The following is a 17,718-nucleotide window of genomic DNA, read 5'->3' as shown; positions in this document are numbered from 1 at the left end:
GGAAAATCAAAAATAGATTAATTGAGAAATCAGAAACCTGAAAATTTAACGCAAAAATTTGAAAAATTGAAAAATTTAAATACTGAAGAACTGAGGTCAAAAAATCGAGAAATCGAAAATCGAAAACTTAAAACATTGAATAATTAAAATACCGCAAAATTGAAGAATTGAGAAATCCAGTTCAATTTGAAAAATCGGGACATTGAAAAATTGGAAAATCCAGAAATTGAAAAGCTCAAACAAAAAAATCGAAAAACCGAGAAATCTAAAAATCGAAACATCGAAAAATTCAAAAACTGAGACTTCGAGAAATCGAAAAATCGGAGGATCGAGAAATTGAGGAGTCGGAAGCCGAAAAGGAAAGTTAAAAATTGAAAAATTCAGTAATTGAATTTGATAAATTGAAAACAACGAAACATCTGAATTCGATAAATTGAGAAATTAAAAAATTGAATAATCGAAAATTAAAAAAAAAAAAAACTGGAAAATCGAAAATTAAAAAAATCGAAAAATTGAAATATAGAAGAATTGAAAACTCGAGATATCGAAAAATCTAGAATTTTAAAAAATGAGATATTAAAACGTCGAAAAGTTTAAAAATTGAGAAATCGAAGCTTTATTAAACAGTCGCAGAATTAAAAAATCTAAAGTTTAGAATAAATTGAAAATTCAAAAAGTAAACAATCGAGAAATAAAAAAAAATCCATCAATTCAAAAATCGAAAAGTCGAAAAATTGAAATATTGAAAAATCTCATAACTGAAAGAAACATTCAAAAAATTGAGAAATTAAAAAATTGGAAAATTGAGAAATCGAAAATCTAAAAAAAAAATCGAAAAATCGTAATCTTAAAAAATCGAAAAATTGAAGAATTGAAGGTGTGAAAAATCGAAACTTTAGGAAGTCCAGAAATGGACAAATAAAAAAAAATACTTTAGAAATCGGCAAACTGAAAATTTAGAAACGTGAAAAATTGAAAAATCGAAATAAAAAATTGGAAAATCAAAAAGCCAAAAAGTCGAAAAATCGGGAAATCCACAAATCAAAACAACGAAAAATTAAAAACTGAATCATCGGGAAATCAAAAGATCGGTATATCGAAAACTCAAAAATTCGGAAATCGAAAAATTTAGAAATTAAATCAGGCCAAAATTGAAAATACAAAAAATTAAAAATTAAAAAATAGAGAAAATGAATAATTATTAAGAAATTGGAAAATCGAAAAATCGACAAATGAAAAACCTAAAATTTTAAAAATTAAAAAATTGACAAATTTAATAATCCTACAATTTAAAAAACGAAAAATCGATTTTTTGATTTTTCAATATTTCAATTTTTGAAGGTGTTCGATTTTTCGATTTTTTGATTTCCCCATTTCTCCATTTTCCATCCTTTTTCGTTATCTCAGTTTATCGATTCTTCAATTTTCTGATTTATCGATTAATCAATTTTTCGATTTCTCGATTTCCTTTTTCTTTATTGTTCACTTTTCCCATCTTTCAATTTTTGGTTTTTTAAATTTTTCGACTTTTCAATTTTTCGATGTTTCGTTTTTTCGAAAAGTTAAAAGTCGAAAAATCAGAAAACCGAGAAATCGAAATTTTGAAGATTCGAAAAACTGAAAAATCGAAAAATCGGAAAGTCGAAATATTGAATCGTAAAATTGAAAAATCGCAAGATTTAAACTTCGACGAATTGCAAAATTGAAAAACTGAAAAATTAAGAAATCAAAAAGTCGAAAAATTGCGAAGAAAAATAAGAAAAATTTCGAAAGCCGAAAAATTGAAAAATCAAAAAAATCGAGAAATCTAGAAATCCAAACAACAAAAAATTGAACCTCGAGGAATCGAAACATGAAAAGATCGTGAAATCGAAAAGTCCAGAAATCAAAAAATCGAAAAATAGAAATATCGAAATATTCCAGACTTGATAAATCGAAACATCAAAAAACAGAAAACTAGGGAATTTGAACAATTGAAAAATCGAATAATTCACCAATCAAAAAAATCTTAAATTTCAAAAATCGAAAAAGTAGAAAATCGAGAAATTAAAAAATCGAAATTTTGAAGAACTGAAAAATTGAAAAATCGAAATAATAAAAAATTAAAAAACTGCAAAAAACCTGAAATACCTAAAAATTGATGAGCAGGTAAATTGGAAAATCGAAAAATTGAAAAATCAAAGGAAAATTAAAAACTGGGGAAATCCAAACATCAAAAAATTGAACCTCGAGGAATCGATCGTGAAATCAAAAAGTCGAGATGGGTTGAAACATAACAAAAATTGAAAACTAGGGAAATTGAACAACTGAAAAATCGAAATATCGAAATCTCGATCAATCGAGAATAGAAAAATTGAAAAATTAAAAAATCGAGAAATTGCAAAATCAAAATTTTGAAAAATTGGAAAAATCGAAACACTAAAAAATTAAAAAATTGCAAAATTGAATCAACATATTGAAAAATTCCAAAACTGAAATACCGAAAAACAGAAAATTCAAAAAAGCAGAGCCGAAAAAGCGAAAACCTGAATAATCGAAAAATTGAAGAACCGAAGAACTGAAAAATCGAAATTTTAAGAAGTGGAGAAATGGGAATATAAAAAAATAGATTAATTGTGAAATCCGAAAACTAAAAATTCAGAAACGTCAAAATTTGAAAAATAAAAAAACATTGAAGAACTGAAAAATCGAAAAATCTAAAATTTAAAACATCGAAAAGTTAAAATATCCTAAAACTGAAAAATGAAGAAATCCAAACATAAAAAAATCAAAAAAATAAAAATTCGAAAATCTAAAATTTAAAAATCGAAAAACTGAAAAATCAACGAATCGAAAAGTCGAAAATTTAAAAAATTGTAAAATTGAAAAATCGGATAAATCAAAAATCGAAACATCGAAAAATCGAAACATTGTAAAATTCAAAAATTGAGACATCGAGAAATCGAAAAATAAAGAGACAAAAAAATCGAGGAGTCGAAAAATCGAGAAGTCGAAAAATCAAAAAATTGAGAAACTGAAATGGCCAAAATCGAAAAATCGAAAACATAAATATGGAAAAATTGATAAAGCGAGAGATTGAATAATCAAAACATCAAAATATCCGAATCTCAATAAATTGAGATTCAAAAAATTTAAAAATTCGGAAATTTGAAGAATTAAAATATAGAACTGGAAACTCGAGACACCGAAAAATTTAGAAATTTAAAAATTAAAATATGGAAAAGTTGAAAAATTGAGAAATTGAAATATAAAACAATCGAAAAATTGAAAAATCTAAAGTATAAAAAACGAAAAACTGAAAATCCAAAAATAAAAAATAGAAAAATCTAGAAGTCGAAAAATCAAAGAATCGAAGTATTGAAAAATATCAAAACTGAAAGAAATATCCAAAAATTGAGAAATCTAAAAACCAATAAAGCGAAGTCGAAAAATCGAAACTTTGAGAAGTGGGAAAATCAAAAATAGATTAATTGGGAAATCCGAAAACTGAAAATTTAACGCAAAAATTTGAAAAATAGAAAAATTTAAATACTGAAGAACTGAAGTCAAAAAATCGAGAAATCGAAAAATCAAAAATTTAAAATATTGAATAATTAAAATACCGCAAAATTGGAGAATCGAGAAATCCAATTCAATTTGAAAAATTGAAAAATCGGGACATTGAAAAATTGGAAAATCCAGAAATTGAAAAGCTCAAACGAAAAAATCGAAAAACCGAGAAATCCAAAAACCGGAACATCGAAAAATTCAAAAACTGAGACTTCGAGAAAGCGAAAAATCGGAGGATCGAGAAATTGAGGAGTCGGAAGCCGAAAATTGAAAAATTGAGAAATTGAACAATCAAAAAAACAACGAAACATCTGAATTCGATAAATTGAGAACTTAAAAAATTGAATAATCGAAAATTTTTTAAAAAGAAAAACTGGACAATCGAAAATTAAAATTAAAAAAATCGAACAATTGAAAAATTGAAATATAGAAGAATTGAAAACTCGAGATATTGAAAAACCTAGAATTTAAAAAAATGAAATACATATTAAAACAGCGAAAAGTTGAAAAATTGAGAAATCGAAGCTTTAAACAGTCGCAGAATTGAAAAATTTAAAGTTTACAATAAATTGAAAATCCAAAAAGTAAAAAATCGAGAAATCAAAAAAAATCTATCAATTCAAAAATCGAAAAGTCGAAAAATTGAAATACTGAAAAATCTCATAACTAAAAGAAATATTAAAAAAATTGAGAAATTAAAAAATTGAGAAATCGAAAATCTAAAAAAGCAAAATCGAAAAATCGTAATCTTAAAAAATCGAAAAATTGAAGAATTGAAGGTGTGAAAAATCGAAACTTTAGGAAGTCCAGAAATGGATAAATAAAAAAAATACTTTTGAAATCGGCAAACTGAAAATTTAGAAACGTGAAAATTTGAAAAATTGAAAAATCGAAATATTTAAAAACCGTAAAATTGAAGAGGACAAAAATTGTGAAATCGTATCATTGAAACATCGAAAGATTGAGAAATCGAAAAATAAAAAAATCGAGAAATAGAAAATTTGAAGAATGGAAGAATCGGAAAAGCCCAAAATTGAAATATTGAAAAATTGCCTCCTTTCCAGTGATTAATTTTATCCTATCTGAATAAAATGAATGACCTTATACTCAAAAGAAATAAAATTAGTTGTTAAAATGAGAAGAGGAGGTGGGCGGGGCTAGTACTTTCTAAGATAAGACTGATTTTGGCAGATGACATACTCCCCAAGACAATAGAGGGTGGGTGGGCGGGGCTAGTATTTGCTAAGATAAGACTGACTTTGGCACTTTTGACATTTTCGACCATTTTTCAACCATTCTCGAAAATTAATTAGTTGCATAGCTTTTCTTGTAGATTTCGATATCTAGAAGTCATTTTCGGCTTTGTTTCTCAGAAATTCCTACCGTTTTTCCAAAATCGCCAATTGAAATGTAGCAATTTTAACAGTTTTTTTTTTACTTTTTTCACATCCTAGATTCTATTATTAGTTTCCACTCCCAGTCGAGAGAAGAACATAATTAGCCCCGCCCACCCACCCGGTTTTTTTATTGGACAGAAAGTGGCATTTACAGTGGTACAAAGTGGAATGTAGACAAAAACGTAAAATAAGAAATAAATTTTATAACAAATAGTATTTCACAAAAAAAAGTTAAGTTTAGCTCTTTTTTTTCTTTTTTTCGCATCCTAGATTCCATTATTAGTTTTCACCCTTACTCGACAGAAGAACATAATTATCCCTGCCCACCCACCCTGCCTCCTTTTCAGTTATTGATTTTATCCGATATCAATGAAATTAATGATCTTATATTCAACAGAAATAAAATTAGTTGTTAGAATGTTATATCCCGAGAGGGGTCCAATACACCCAATAAAATCGAACAGACAAAATAAAGCTTCAAACACGATTAATTTTATACTAAAATTCTGAAGTTTATAAACAGCACATTTTAATTATTTATTTATTTATTTTATCTTGTTTTCGAACTATAACAGACATTTCAAACAATGTCTGTAACTTATTTTAACGTAAATTATATTCATGTGGTTAACAAAATCAGATGTAATATTAGTGTGATTTTGACCTTATTCTAGATTTTATTACAGCAGAACGGCGTATCCTTTTTAAATTTTAGAAGTTACGGAAACTAGCTCAAGAAACAATTAGTTATCTCGTATTTTTGGAACAAAATCTACCAAAACGTCGGATAACAGCAATTGTTTTTCATAGAAACAAACAGTCTTCAAAGCAGCCTTTAACAACTCGATATTACAAACATGCCTCTTAAGTTCTTAATACGTTTTTTTCTGTCTTGTAATTATTTGTAATGTTAACGCCCAAAGTTTATGTCATTCTGTTATTTACTTTGAACATATATTTCCATTTTGTGTTAATATTTTTGTAACACCACGAATCTAAATTTTACTTAAAATCTTATCGTATATTTTCATATTTTGCACATATATGTTTATACACATTACTGTTTACGGAACAATGTTAATTATGGATTTATGGATAACTCCTCGTATAAGAGCAGAGTGAAGGGTGTTTGCGTTTGCTAATGTTTGATGGCGCCATCTGATGTAGAGTAAAATAAATCTAATACGTTGGCTCACTGTAGTGAAAATGCGCGTTGACGAAAAATTTGTCTTAGGTTGTCCAACTATAATATACTTAAATAATGATGTTAGCTTACATGTACGTGGGCTCCCATATCCTCCTCAGCTTCTCCTGCTTCGAGCCGAACTCGGCCAGCTGCATCAGCTCCTGCACCGCCCTGAAGATGGTCCACGACGGGTCGCTCAGTTCCACTTCGACGTCGGCGATCCCCGGCATGTTCGGCCCCCTCAAGACCAACATCAGCTTGGGCTGCGGCAGCAGCTCGTGCTCCAGATAGGACCCGTTCTCCTCCTGTCCCGGCGGCGGCACCTCCAGATCTGCAACCCCACGTCAAGCACACACCTTTTCACCAACTCCATCGCTCACCTGTCGTCTGGTTGACGTTCGTTCGCCCCGGCCTCGGGTCGAACGCCGGTATCAGCGCCGAGAACTGCCTCTTCAGCACGTACTCGTCGTCCCACGACCTCCGCTTGCTCGGGCGCGACGCCGTCTCGAAGCCCTCCTCCTCCATGAACGACAGCAGATTCCTCGACACCATCACCTCGTCGTAGTCCGCGTCGTCCTCGTTCTCGTCGTCGTCGTTGTCGTCCTCGTCGCCCATCTCTTCGTCGTCGTCCAGCTCGGCGAGCAGCGTCGGCGCCCGACACGACTCTAAAAAGTCCTCAAGTGAAACTTGTTCGCTGTCGCTACTAGTCGACGTCAGACTCATCGTCAGAGCTTGACTGAGACCTTGCACGGTTCCGGCCGTCGTGGAGATGCCGCCCTGCTGCGCGGCCGTGTTGTTGCTCGACGACAGGCTCGGGTAGCTCTGGGCCGTGCTGAGCAACCCCCCCGGGAAGTTGCTCGACAGCGCCAGCCTGACCAGACTCGAGACGGAGTTCGGGCCGCGCGGGAACAGCGAGCCCGAATTCTGGTTGTTCTGTGCGTTGGAGTTGGCGATGGCGCCCGAGTTGTTGGCGTTCGCGTTCGAGCTGTTGGCCGTCGTGACCGAGCCGAGGGTGCGGCGGCGCGCCAACGCCGCGAACGTCTCCAACAGCCCCGCCGTCGACGTCGGCTCGATCTGGCTGTTGGACTCGGTGGAGGTCAAATTCGGCACGCTCACGCTCATGGGGTTGGTCACGACGATGGTGTTGTTGCTGCTGTTGCGGGCGTTATTCGAACTGGTCACTTCGTCCTTGTCGCAGGGGTCCTTGCTGGTGGACTCGTCGGCTTTTCGCTTCGGTTTGTCTTCGTCGGTCTCCGGGTTGGCCGAAACCGCGATCCGCACACCTGTATTCAGAGAGCTTATTGACTGCTGGCTGCTCTGGCCTAGATTGAGGGCCGTTTGGAGTAACTCACCGGAGAGGAAATTGTTCGTGTTGTTTCGGAGCATGTCGGAGCCTTCGCGGAGCTTGTCGAGGGCTTCGACGGCTTCGACGAAGGTCTGGGCGGCGGCGGCGGCCACTTGGCTGTTGTTGATCTTAGCGCGGTTGGAGTGAGCGCTCTTGTTTAAATTCGAAGCGGAGTTGCTAGTCACCATGGACGTCTTCTCCGAAGTGTTGGGTCTGTCGTCGGAATTCTGACGACGGGTGGCGCTGCTGGGTTTCGTGTCAGACAAAGCTAAACTCTCCACGATTGTGGCTAAGTCGCTCGAGTTATTAATGGTACTTAAGTCATGGTGGGGGTCACGTAAAGGGTGCACCACTACGGATAACTCAGAATCGTTATTAGCGGCTTGAGATTCCGACGTCACAGCAACCAAAGCTTCATTTCTCGCGACGTTAAGAACACTCTCGGCTATGGTCTCGGCCGCTTGTTTCGCCGCTAAATTATCGGCAGAGGCCGCTTGTTCCGTCGACGCAACCGAAGTCTTGACGTCAGTAGCTTCGGGTAAACTCGGCGTCGAGCTACTTTTTCGACTCGTCAACACACTCTGCTTATCCTTCGAGTCCTTATTCTTACTAGTATTCTTGGACGAAGTCGCCGCTTCTACATCGTAACCCGGTGCCAACTTCAAGTCGTACTTTCCTTCAGCCCCCATCCTGTACGAATTCGAGCCTCCGTGATCCCAAGTCACGTCAATCCACCCACTGTGTAATTCCCCGGTCACTGTTCCTTCACCTGGGGGATTCCCATCCTGTCCCCTCCACTTCCAGTCGATTCCTCTGACGACCCTCGCACCCACAGTCATATGTTTGAGCAGCTGCGTCTTCAACAACCTCCGTTGCTTCCTCAAGTGAGCTTCGGCTTCTTTAGCCGCTTTACCCAAATCCTCACAAACCCCAGTGACTTGTCCGTAGATTTCGAACCCAGACAGTGACAAATAGTGGGTTTGTCCCGACGCGTTCTTCCCCGCTTGTTGTATGCGGACGTGGCGCCACCCTTGGTACTCATCCGGCGGCGTCTCAATCGGCCAGGTACTAGTAGACCCGGGATCGTTCAAACTCGTGTCATCCGTGTGCGTATAAAGCGTAGTCCACGTAATCCCGTCACGGGACATCTGGAAGTACCAATTGCGTAAAGCCGAACGACCGTAGCCTCGGGCGTGCCTCAAAGTATAGGCGTTCGGTATCACATACAGTCCCAGATCTATACTAAACCACGACTTCTTGTCGTCGTTCGTGTGACAATTCAACGCCGAGGAGTCCCTCGACAGAATATCTTCAACCCGTCCGTACGGCAAATTCCGTCCGTCGGAGCTCGTCACCGTCACCAGACCGTACTGAGCCGGGTTGACCCATTCCGAGCTCGTCTTGCCGTTAGTACCGATGAAATAGATGATCCCGTTCTCGTCGAAGTCGTAGCTGTGCTTGAACGTCTGGTACTTGCTCTCGCGGAGTTTCTTCAAGAACTGGAACGTGCTCCTGTCGTAGTCGTACCACTGCTTCGCCACCATCTTCAACAAGTACCGCTCGAGCTGCGCCACCGTGCTCAGTGGTTCCATTTTGAGTCCCCGGCCGGTTCTATCAATCAAGGAACTCTCACCCGGTGCCTTCTCCAATCGAAACCTCAACCGCCTGGTCAAGATTTGCAAACCGTACCCCGACCCTGGAGTGTCGTACAGATACACCGGTAGCTTCTCGATACTCTCCAGTACCGAAACCAACTTATGGACTAAAATATAAATGGAGTTCTTTTCTTCGTTCGACTTGCTTTTAAAGCACTGCTTGAATACTTGCACCCGTTGCTTTTGGTACTTGTTCATTTTGCTCGACTTGAGTCCTTGGTCCCAATAGCTCGTGGACAGAAGGGACAGTAGCGCTTGGATTAACCCAGAACTGTGTAACTCGTAGGCGCTCACAACCCCGTCGTCTTCGAGAATCTGGGTGAGGTCGTCCAACGCATTCCTGAGTATCTCCTTCCACGAATTCCCGCCTTCCCGGTTGTTCCCGTATGAGCACTGCTTTTGACACGCGCGTTCGATTTGAGCGACGATGTTGCCCAGTTTGGCGACGACGCCTCTGGGTTGAGCTTGGGCGGCGCGGAAGTACTGCTCGTAGATGGAGTGCGCGAGGTACTTGACTTTGATCTTGGTGGCTTCGGTCTTGGAGCGGAGGCGCTTGCCCTTCTTGTTGGTCCAGCCGGCGGAGAATTCGGGACCTGGGGTTTGGCAAGAGCCTTTTTAACGAATTTAAACCTCGTGGTACCACCTACAACCTACCCAGACTAGTTTCGGCGGTGAAGGAGTGCTTCGTGCCCCGGTTGGACTCGAAGATGAACCCGGGCAGGTCCTCGCGAAGGATGGTCGTCTGGTGTTGGCCGTCGGAGTTGTGGATGTGGATTTCTGCGTCTTTTCGGGATGTTAGGGACCAGTTACCGACGACCAGACGCATCGGTCCCGGCTTAGAGAGAATGGGGATCGAATTCACGTTACTCCGGACTGCGGCTCTTGCGCGTTGCAGCTTTTCCAAGAACTCGCCGCGATTCTCTGAAGGTGTAATCCGACAGTTAGTACTTTGGTTTGGCGAAAATTAGTGACTTGACAGTTGTTACAAACATTAGAAAGTGGGCAAAGATGCAAAAGCGGTTGATGTAGGACCTAACGCAAAACTAACATGAAGAAAATAATCTGAACTTATGGTCGCAAATGAAGAATAAAACAAGAGTTTTTGTATAGAAAGGCAAAGCGGTGGAGCGTCTGCGTGTCTTTAATTTTTTTTGGATAAAGTGAAGCTGTCTTACCTTCGGTCGTGAGTGTGTCTGCGGCTCGTCCTTTGCCTATTGAAGACAAACAAATCAACAATCACTTGTGTTACCACTCAGCAATATTAACAATGCAATATTAGCAAGTATATGATAAAACTAGATCGAGGAATGTACAATAAGAAGCAAATCAGTATTCGAATAAACAAACGTGATGAAGTGTGGATGATACGCACTTAATGATTTTCTAGAAGCCGGCACGATTTAAAAAAAAAAAACAACTAATTTCAAGCTTGTCAAGTGAATCAATCAATCAATCAAGAAAAGTATCTCTAAAACACCTTCATGCCTGTTTTTCCTTGTGCAATCACAACCCGAGTGCACTTACCGGAAGTGTCAGCGCCCCCTTCCGGCGATCCGCTCGAGTACATGGTGGCCAACTTCCCATCCAGGATGAACCGGAACCACCCGTTGGAACCGTTGGAAAGCTCGAGGGCCGCAGCGTCCGACCAAATGTACAAACAATCCCTACCACGACAGATCGACCAATCCCGCCAGTGGTAGGCTTTACCGGGTAATATTTCTTTGGCATCTTCCACCTGACTCTGCTCGGTAACTTCTACACAGAGAATTACTCGTAGAGATAGAACTTGACGCGCGACGAAAATATTTACCTTCGGTCGTCTGCTCGTTCTCTTCGTTCTCTTGCACCTCCGGCGGGCCGGACAAAGCTTGCACCTTGGAGAAGATCCCCAGGCGCGCGAAATGGTCCAAGAAAATGTCCTGCGACTTCGCCATGAGGTCTTGGATGACGGCTAGCACGATGAGGTGGCCGTCCTCGTCATCCTAGAAGAAGAAAGTCGAGAGAACCGTTTTCGGGCGCGGGATGCGAGCACATGCCACGGGTTAGAGGAACACCGACGCGGGGCCGAACGTACCGGAGAGGATTGAGGTAACACCAAAGTGAAATACACGGGCCACGACTTTGCCAGCAGTTTGGGTTTTAGGTTCCCACACTAGATTAAGCGAAGTTTACACGGTAAATTTGGGTTCCCACGCTAAATTTAGGATTTCATCCTAAACTTAAAGATTCTCATGCTTGATAGTTATGTTCTTAAGCTAAATTTACTTATGTTACCACGGTAAAATTGAGTTTCTACGCTAGATGTTAGTTTCCACGGTAAATTTGGGTTCCCATGCTAAATTTAGGCTCTCATACTAGACTTACTTAGATTCTCATGTTTGATAGTTAGGTTCTTAACCTAGATTTACTTATGTTCCCACGGTACAATTGAGTTCCCTCGCTAGATTTATTAAAGTTTCCATGTTAAATTTGGGTTCCCACGCAAGACTTAAATTCCCATGCTTGCTATTTAGGTTTCTAAGCTAGATTTACTCATGTTCTCACAATAAAATTGAGCTCCCACGCTAGATTTATTAAAGTTCCCACGCAAGACTTAGTTAGATTCCAATTCTTGATACTTAGATTCCCAAGCTAGATTTACTTAATTTCCCAGGTAAATTTGGGTTCCCACGCTATATTTGACAAAGTTTCCACGGTAAATTTAGGTTCTCGCACTATACTTTAGATTCTCATGCTGGATAATTGGGTTCCCATGCTAAATCTACTCAGTTCCCAAGCTAGATTTACTGAAGTTCCCAGGGTAAATTTAGGTTCCCACGCAAGACTTAGATTCCTATGCTTGCTACTTAGGTTCCTAAGGTAGATTTACTTCCCATTGTAAATTTGGGCTCCTGTGCTAGATTTATTAAAGTTCCCACGGTAAATTTGGGTTCCCACGCAAGGCTTATATTCCCATGCTTTGTTACTTAAGTTCTCAAGGTAGATTTATTTCAGTTCCCAAGCTAGACGTAGGTTTCTGTTAGACTTAGATTTCTAGGGTAGATTTACTTAATTTCCCACGGTAAATTTGGGTTCCTGCGCTAGATTTATTAAAGTTCTCACGGTAAATTCGGGTTCCCATACAAGACATATTCCCATGCTTGTTACTTACGTTCCTAAGGTAGATTTACTTAATTTCCCACGGTAAATCTGGGTTCCCGCGCTAGATTTATTAAAGTTCCCACGGTAAATTTGGGTTCCCATACAAGACATATTCCCATGCTTGTTACTTAGGTTCCTAAGGTAGATTTATTTCAGTTCCCAAGTTTCTAAATTTACCGTAGGTTTCTACGGTAAATTTAGGTTCTCGCACTAGACCTTAGATTCTCAAGCTGGATACTTGGGTTCCTATGCTAAATCTACTTAGTTCCCAAGCTAGATTTACTGAAGTTCCCGGGGTAAATTTGGGTTCCCGAGCAAGACTTAGATTCCTATGCTTGCTACTTAGGTTCCTAAGGTAGATTTACTTAATTTCCCACGGTAAATTTGGGTTCCCGCGTTAGATTTATTAAAGTTCCCACGGTAAATTTGGGTTCCCATACAAGACTTATATTCCCAAGGTAGATTTATTTCAGTTCCCAAGTTAGATGTAGGTTTCTACGGTAAATTTTGTTAATTTCCCACGGTAAATTTAGGTTCTCCCACTAGACCTTAGATTCTCATGCTGAATACTTGGGTTCCTATGCTAAATCTACTTAGTTCCCAAGCTAGATTTACTGAAATTCCCGGGGTAAGTTTGGGTTCCCTCGCAAGACTTAGATTCCTATGCTTGTTACTTAGGTTCCTAAGGTAGATTTACTTAATTTTCCACGGTAAATTTGGGTTCCTACGCAAGGCTTATATTCCCATGCTATGTTACTTAAGTTCTCAAGGTAGATTTACTTCAGTTCCCAAGCTAGACGTAGGTTTCTGTTAGACTTAAGATTTCCAGGGTAGATTTACTTAATTTCCCACGGCAAATTTGGGTTCCCATGCAAGACAGAGATTCCTATGCTTGTTACTTAGGTTCCTAAGGTAGATTTACTTAATTTCCCACGGTAAATCTGGGTTCCCGCGTTAGATTTATTATAGTTCCCACGGTAAATTTGGGTTCCCATACAAGACTTATGTTCCCATGCTTGTTACTTAGGTTTCCAAGATAAGTTTATTTCAGTTTCCAAGCTAGATGTAGGTTTCTATGGTAAATTTAGTTAATTTCTCACGGTAAATTTGGGTTCTCACGCTATATTTAACCAAGTTCCCACGGTAAATTTAGGTTCTCGCACTGGACCTTAGATTCTCATGCTGGATACTTGGGTTCCTATGCTAAATCTACTTAGTTCCCAAGCTAGATTTACTGAAATTCCCGGGGTAAGTTTGGGTTCCCACGCAAGACTTAGATTCCTATGCTTGCTACTTAGGTTCCTAAGGTAGATTTACTTAATTTCCCATGGTAAATTTGGGTTCCTGCGCTAGATTTATTAAAGTTCCCACGGTAAATTTGGGTTCCCACACAAGACTTATGTTCCCATGCTTGTTACTTAGGTTCCCAAGGTAGATTTATTTCAGTTCTCAAGCTAGACGTAGGTTTCTACGGTAAATTTAGTTAATTTCCCACGGTAAATTTGGGTTCTCACGCTATATTTAACAAAGTTCCCACGGTAAATTTAGGTTCTCGCACTAGACCTTAGATTCTCAAGCTGGATACTTGGGTTCCTATGCTAAATCTACTTAGTTCCCAAGCTAGATTTACTCAAAATTCCCGGGGTAAATTTGGGTTCCCACGCAAGACTTAAGATTCCTATGCTTGTTACTTAGGTTCCTAAGGTAGATTTACTTAATTTCCCACGGTAAATTTGGGTTCCCGCGCTAGATTTATTAAAGTTCCTACGGTAAATTTGGATTCCCACACAAGACTTATATTCCCATGCTTGTTACTTGGGTTCCCAAGGTTCATTTATTTCAGTTCGCAAGCTAGATGTAGGTTTCTACGGTAAATTTAGTTAATTTCTCACGGTAAATTTGGGTTCTCACGCTATATTTAACACAGTTCCCACGGTAAATTTAGGTTCTCGTACTAGACCTTAGATTCTCAAGCTGGATACTTGGGTTCCTATGCTAAATCTACTTAGTTCCCAAGCTAGATTTACTGAAGTTCCCCGGGGTAAATTTGGGTTCCCACGCAAGACTTAGATTCCTATGCTTGCTACTTAGGTTCCTAAGATAGATTTACTTAATTTCCCACGGTAAATTTGGGTTCCTGCGCTAGATTTATTAAAGTTCCCACGGTAAATTCAGATTCCCACGCAAGGCTCATATTCCCATGCCTTGTTACTTAAGTTCTCAAGGTAGATTTCCTTCAGTTCCCAAGCTAGACGTAGGTTTGTTAGACTTAGATTTCCAGGGTAGATTTACTTAATTTTCTACGGTAAATTTGGGTTCCCACGCAAGACAGATTCCTATGCTTGTTACTTAGGTTCCTCAGGTAGATTTACTTAATTTCCCACGGTAAATTTGGGTTCCCGCGCTAGATTTATTATAGTTCCCGCGGTAAATTTGGGTTCCCACACAAGACTTATGTTCCCAAGCTAGATGTAGGTTTCTACGGTAAATTTAGTTAATTTTCCACGGTAAATTTGGGTTCTCACGCTATATTTAACAAAGTTCCCACGGTAAATTTAGGTTCTCGCACTAGACCTTAGATTCTCATGCTGAATACTTGGGTTCCCATGCTAAATCTACATAGTTCCCAAGCTAGATTTACTGAAGTGCCCAGGTTAAATTTGGGTTCCCACGCAAGACTTAGATTCCTATGCTTGCTACTTAGGTTCCTAAGGTAGATTTACTTAATTTCCCACGGTAAATCTGGGTTCCCGCGCTAGATTTATTAAAGTTCCCACGGTAAATTTGGGTTCCCATACAAGACATATTCCCATGCTTGTTACTTAGGTTCCCAAGGTAGATTTATTTCAGTTCTCAAGTAAGATCTAGGTCTCTACGGTAAATTTAGTTAATTTCCCACGGTAAATTTGGATTGTCACGCTAAATTTGGATTCTCACGCTATATTTAACAAAGTTTCCTCGGTAAATTTAGGTTCTCGCACTAGACCTTAGATTCTCATGCTGGATACTTGGGTTCCCATGCTAAATCTACTTAGTTCCCAAGCTAGATTTACTGAAGTTCCCAGGGTAAATTTGGGTTCCCATGCAAGACTTAGATTCCTATGCTTGCTATTTAGGTTCCTAAGGTAGATTTACTTAATTTCTCACGGTAAATCTGGGTTCCCGCGCTAGATTTATTAAAGTTCCCACGGTAAATTTGGGTTCCCACATAAGGCTTATGTTCCCATGCTTGTTACTTAGGTTCCCAAGGTAGATTTATTTCAGTTCCCAAGCTAGACGTAGGTTTCTATGGTAAATTTAGTTAATTTCCCACGGTAAATTTGGGTTCTCACGCTATATTTAACAAAGTTCCCACGGTAAATTTAGGTTGTCGCACTAGACCTTAGATTTTCATGCTGGATATTTGGGTTCCTATGCTAAATCTACTTAGTTCCCAAGCTAGATTTACTTAATTTCCCATGGTAAATTTGGGTTCCCGCGCTAGATTTATTAAAGTTCCCACGGTAAATTTGGGTTCCCACGCAAGGCTTATATTCCCATGCTTTGTTACTTAAGTTTTCAAGGTAGATTTACTTCAGTTCCCAAGCTAAACATAGGTTTCTGTTAGACTTAGATTTCCAAGGTAGATTTACTTAATTTCCCACGGTAAATTTGGGTTCCCACGCAAGACAGAGATTCCTATGCTTGTTACTTTGGTTCCTAAGGTAGATTTACTTAATTTCCCACGGTAAATCTGGGTTCCCGCGCTATATTTAACAAAGTTCCCAAGGTAAATTTAGGTTTTCGCACTAGGCCTTAGATTCTCATGCTGCATATTTGGGTTCCTATGCTAAATCTACTTAGTTCCCAGGGTAAATTTGAGTTCCCACGCAAGACTTAAGATTTCTATGCTTGTTACTTAGGTTCCTAAGGTAGATTTACTTAATTTCCCATTGTGAATTTGGGTTCCCGCGGTAGATCTATTAAAGTTCTCACGGTAAATTTGGGTTCCCTCGTAAGGCTTATATTCCCATGCTTTGTTACTTAGGTTCTACAGGTAGATTTACTTCAATTCCCAAGCTAGACGTAGGTTTCTATGTTAGACTTAGATTTTCAGGGTAGAATTACTTAATTTCCCACGGTAAATTTGGGTTCCCACGCAGAACAAATTCCTATGCTTGTTACTTAGGTTCCTAAGGTAGATTTACTTAATTTCACACGGTAAATTTGGGTTCCCACGTTAGATTTATTAAAGTTCCTACGGTAAATTTGGGTTCCCACACAAGGCTTATATTCCCATACTTGTTACTTCGGTTCCCAAGGTTGATTTATTTCAGTTCCCAAGCTAGACGTAGGTTTCTACGGTAAATTTACTTAACTTCCCACGGTAAATTTGGGTTCTCACGCTATATTTAACAAAGTTCCCACAGTAAATTTAGGTTCTCGCACTAGACCTACTTAGATTTTCATGCTGGATACTTGGGTTTCTACGCTAGATCTACTTATTTCCCATAGCCGATGTGACTTTCCACGCTAGGTTTAGGTTCCCAAGCTAGATTTACTTAATTTCCCACGGTAAATTGGGTTCCCACGCAAGACATATATTCCCATGCTCATTACTTAGATTCTCAAGGTAGATTTATTTCAGATTACAAGCTAGATGTAGGTTTCTACGTTAGACCTGGGTTTCTACGGTAGATTTACTTAATTTCTCACGGTAAATTTGGGTTCCCACGCTATATTTAACAAAGTACCCACGGTAAATTTCGGTTCTCGCACTAGACCTACTTAGATTCTCATGCCGAATACTTGGATTCCCACGCTAGATCTATATAGTTCCCACGGCCGATGTGGGTTCCTACGCTAGATTTAGGTTCCCAAGTTAGATTTACTGATGTTCCGACGGTAAATTTTGGTCCCCACGCAAGACTTAGATTTCCATGGTAAATTTGGGTTCCCACCGTAAATTTAGGTTCCCGAACTACACCTACTTGGGTTCCCACGCTAGATTTAGGTTTTCACACCAGACTGACGTAGACCCCCCGCTAGACGTACGTTCCCAAGCTAGATTTACTGAAGTTCCCACATTAGGGGTGCAATTTTGTTTCTCGAGCGAAGTGATAAATTATCCCTTGCGATAAATGTCATTGCGTAGTATGCGTAGCTTTTAAATGCAAAAGTTTGCATTTATTCTTTGCATATAAGCTTACTAAATGCTTAAAAGTTTACAATTACCTTAATTTTAACAACTTATAACTCGGAATTACGATTTTGAACTTCTATTTTGACATAAATTTCGAGGTTATGTCTCCAAAATTGATCACTTTAGTTCGAGCTATCGAGAAAATATCACTCCATGAAGACTTGATTTCGTGACAGAATCGAGAAATGTGACAGAAATGTAGCATCTCAACCAATCAGCAAACGAGATTTTATCGGTATCGAGTTCTTTTCGGTCGAGAAAGA

At 38.9% G+C, this 17,718-nt stretch overlaps 1 protein-coding gene across 11 annotated transcripts in view; it reads right to left on the bottom strand.

Annotated features, from left to right (window-relative positions):
* Positions 1-17,718, bottom strand: part of LOC135141036 (E3 ubiquitin-protein ligase Ufd4) — a 59,955-nt gene that overhangs the window by 14,420 nt on the left and 27,817 nt on the right. For 4 of the 11 annotated variants that reach the window (XM_064071852.1, XM_064071853.1, XM_064071854.1 and 1 more), the window contains 6 exons: positions 10,943-11,114; positions 10,657-10,887; positions 10,308-10,343; positions 9,787-10,053; positions 6,513-9,743; positions 6,223-6,463 (listed from right to left, as the gene is read on the bottom strand). In XM_064071852.1, the coding sequence (XP_063927922.1) occupies positions 6,223-6,463; positions 6,513-9,743; positions 9,787-10,053; positions 10,308-10,343; positions 10,657-10,887; positions 10,943-11,114 (4,178 nt within the window). The remainder of the gene's footprint in view (positions 1-6,222; positions 6,464-6,512; positions 9,744-9,786; positions 10,054-10,307; positions 10,344-10,656; positions 10,888-10,942; positions 11,115-17,718) is intronic. The other 7 variants (XM_064071851.1, XM_064071860.1, XM_064071856.1 and 4 more) reach the window with 5 other exon arrangements.

This window comes from Zophobas morio, unplaced genomic scaffold (genome assembly GCF_036711695.1).
Source record: "Zophobas morio isolate AGI-343-1 ecotype UQ-CSIRO unplaced genomic scaffold, CSIRO_AGI_Zmor_V1 ptg000041l, whole genome shotgun sequence".
NCBI lineage: Eukaryota > Metazoa > Arthropoda > Insecta > Coleoptera > Tenebrionidae > Zophobas > Zophobas morio.
The sequence above is the reverse complement of the archived record's forward strand: the minus strand, read 5'-3'. Positions and strand labels throughout refer to the sequence as shown.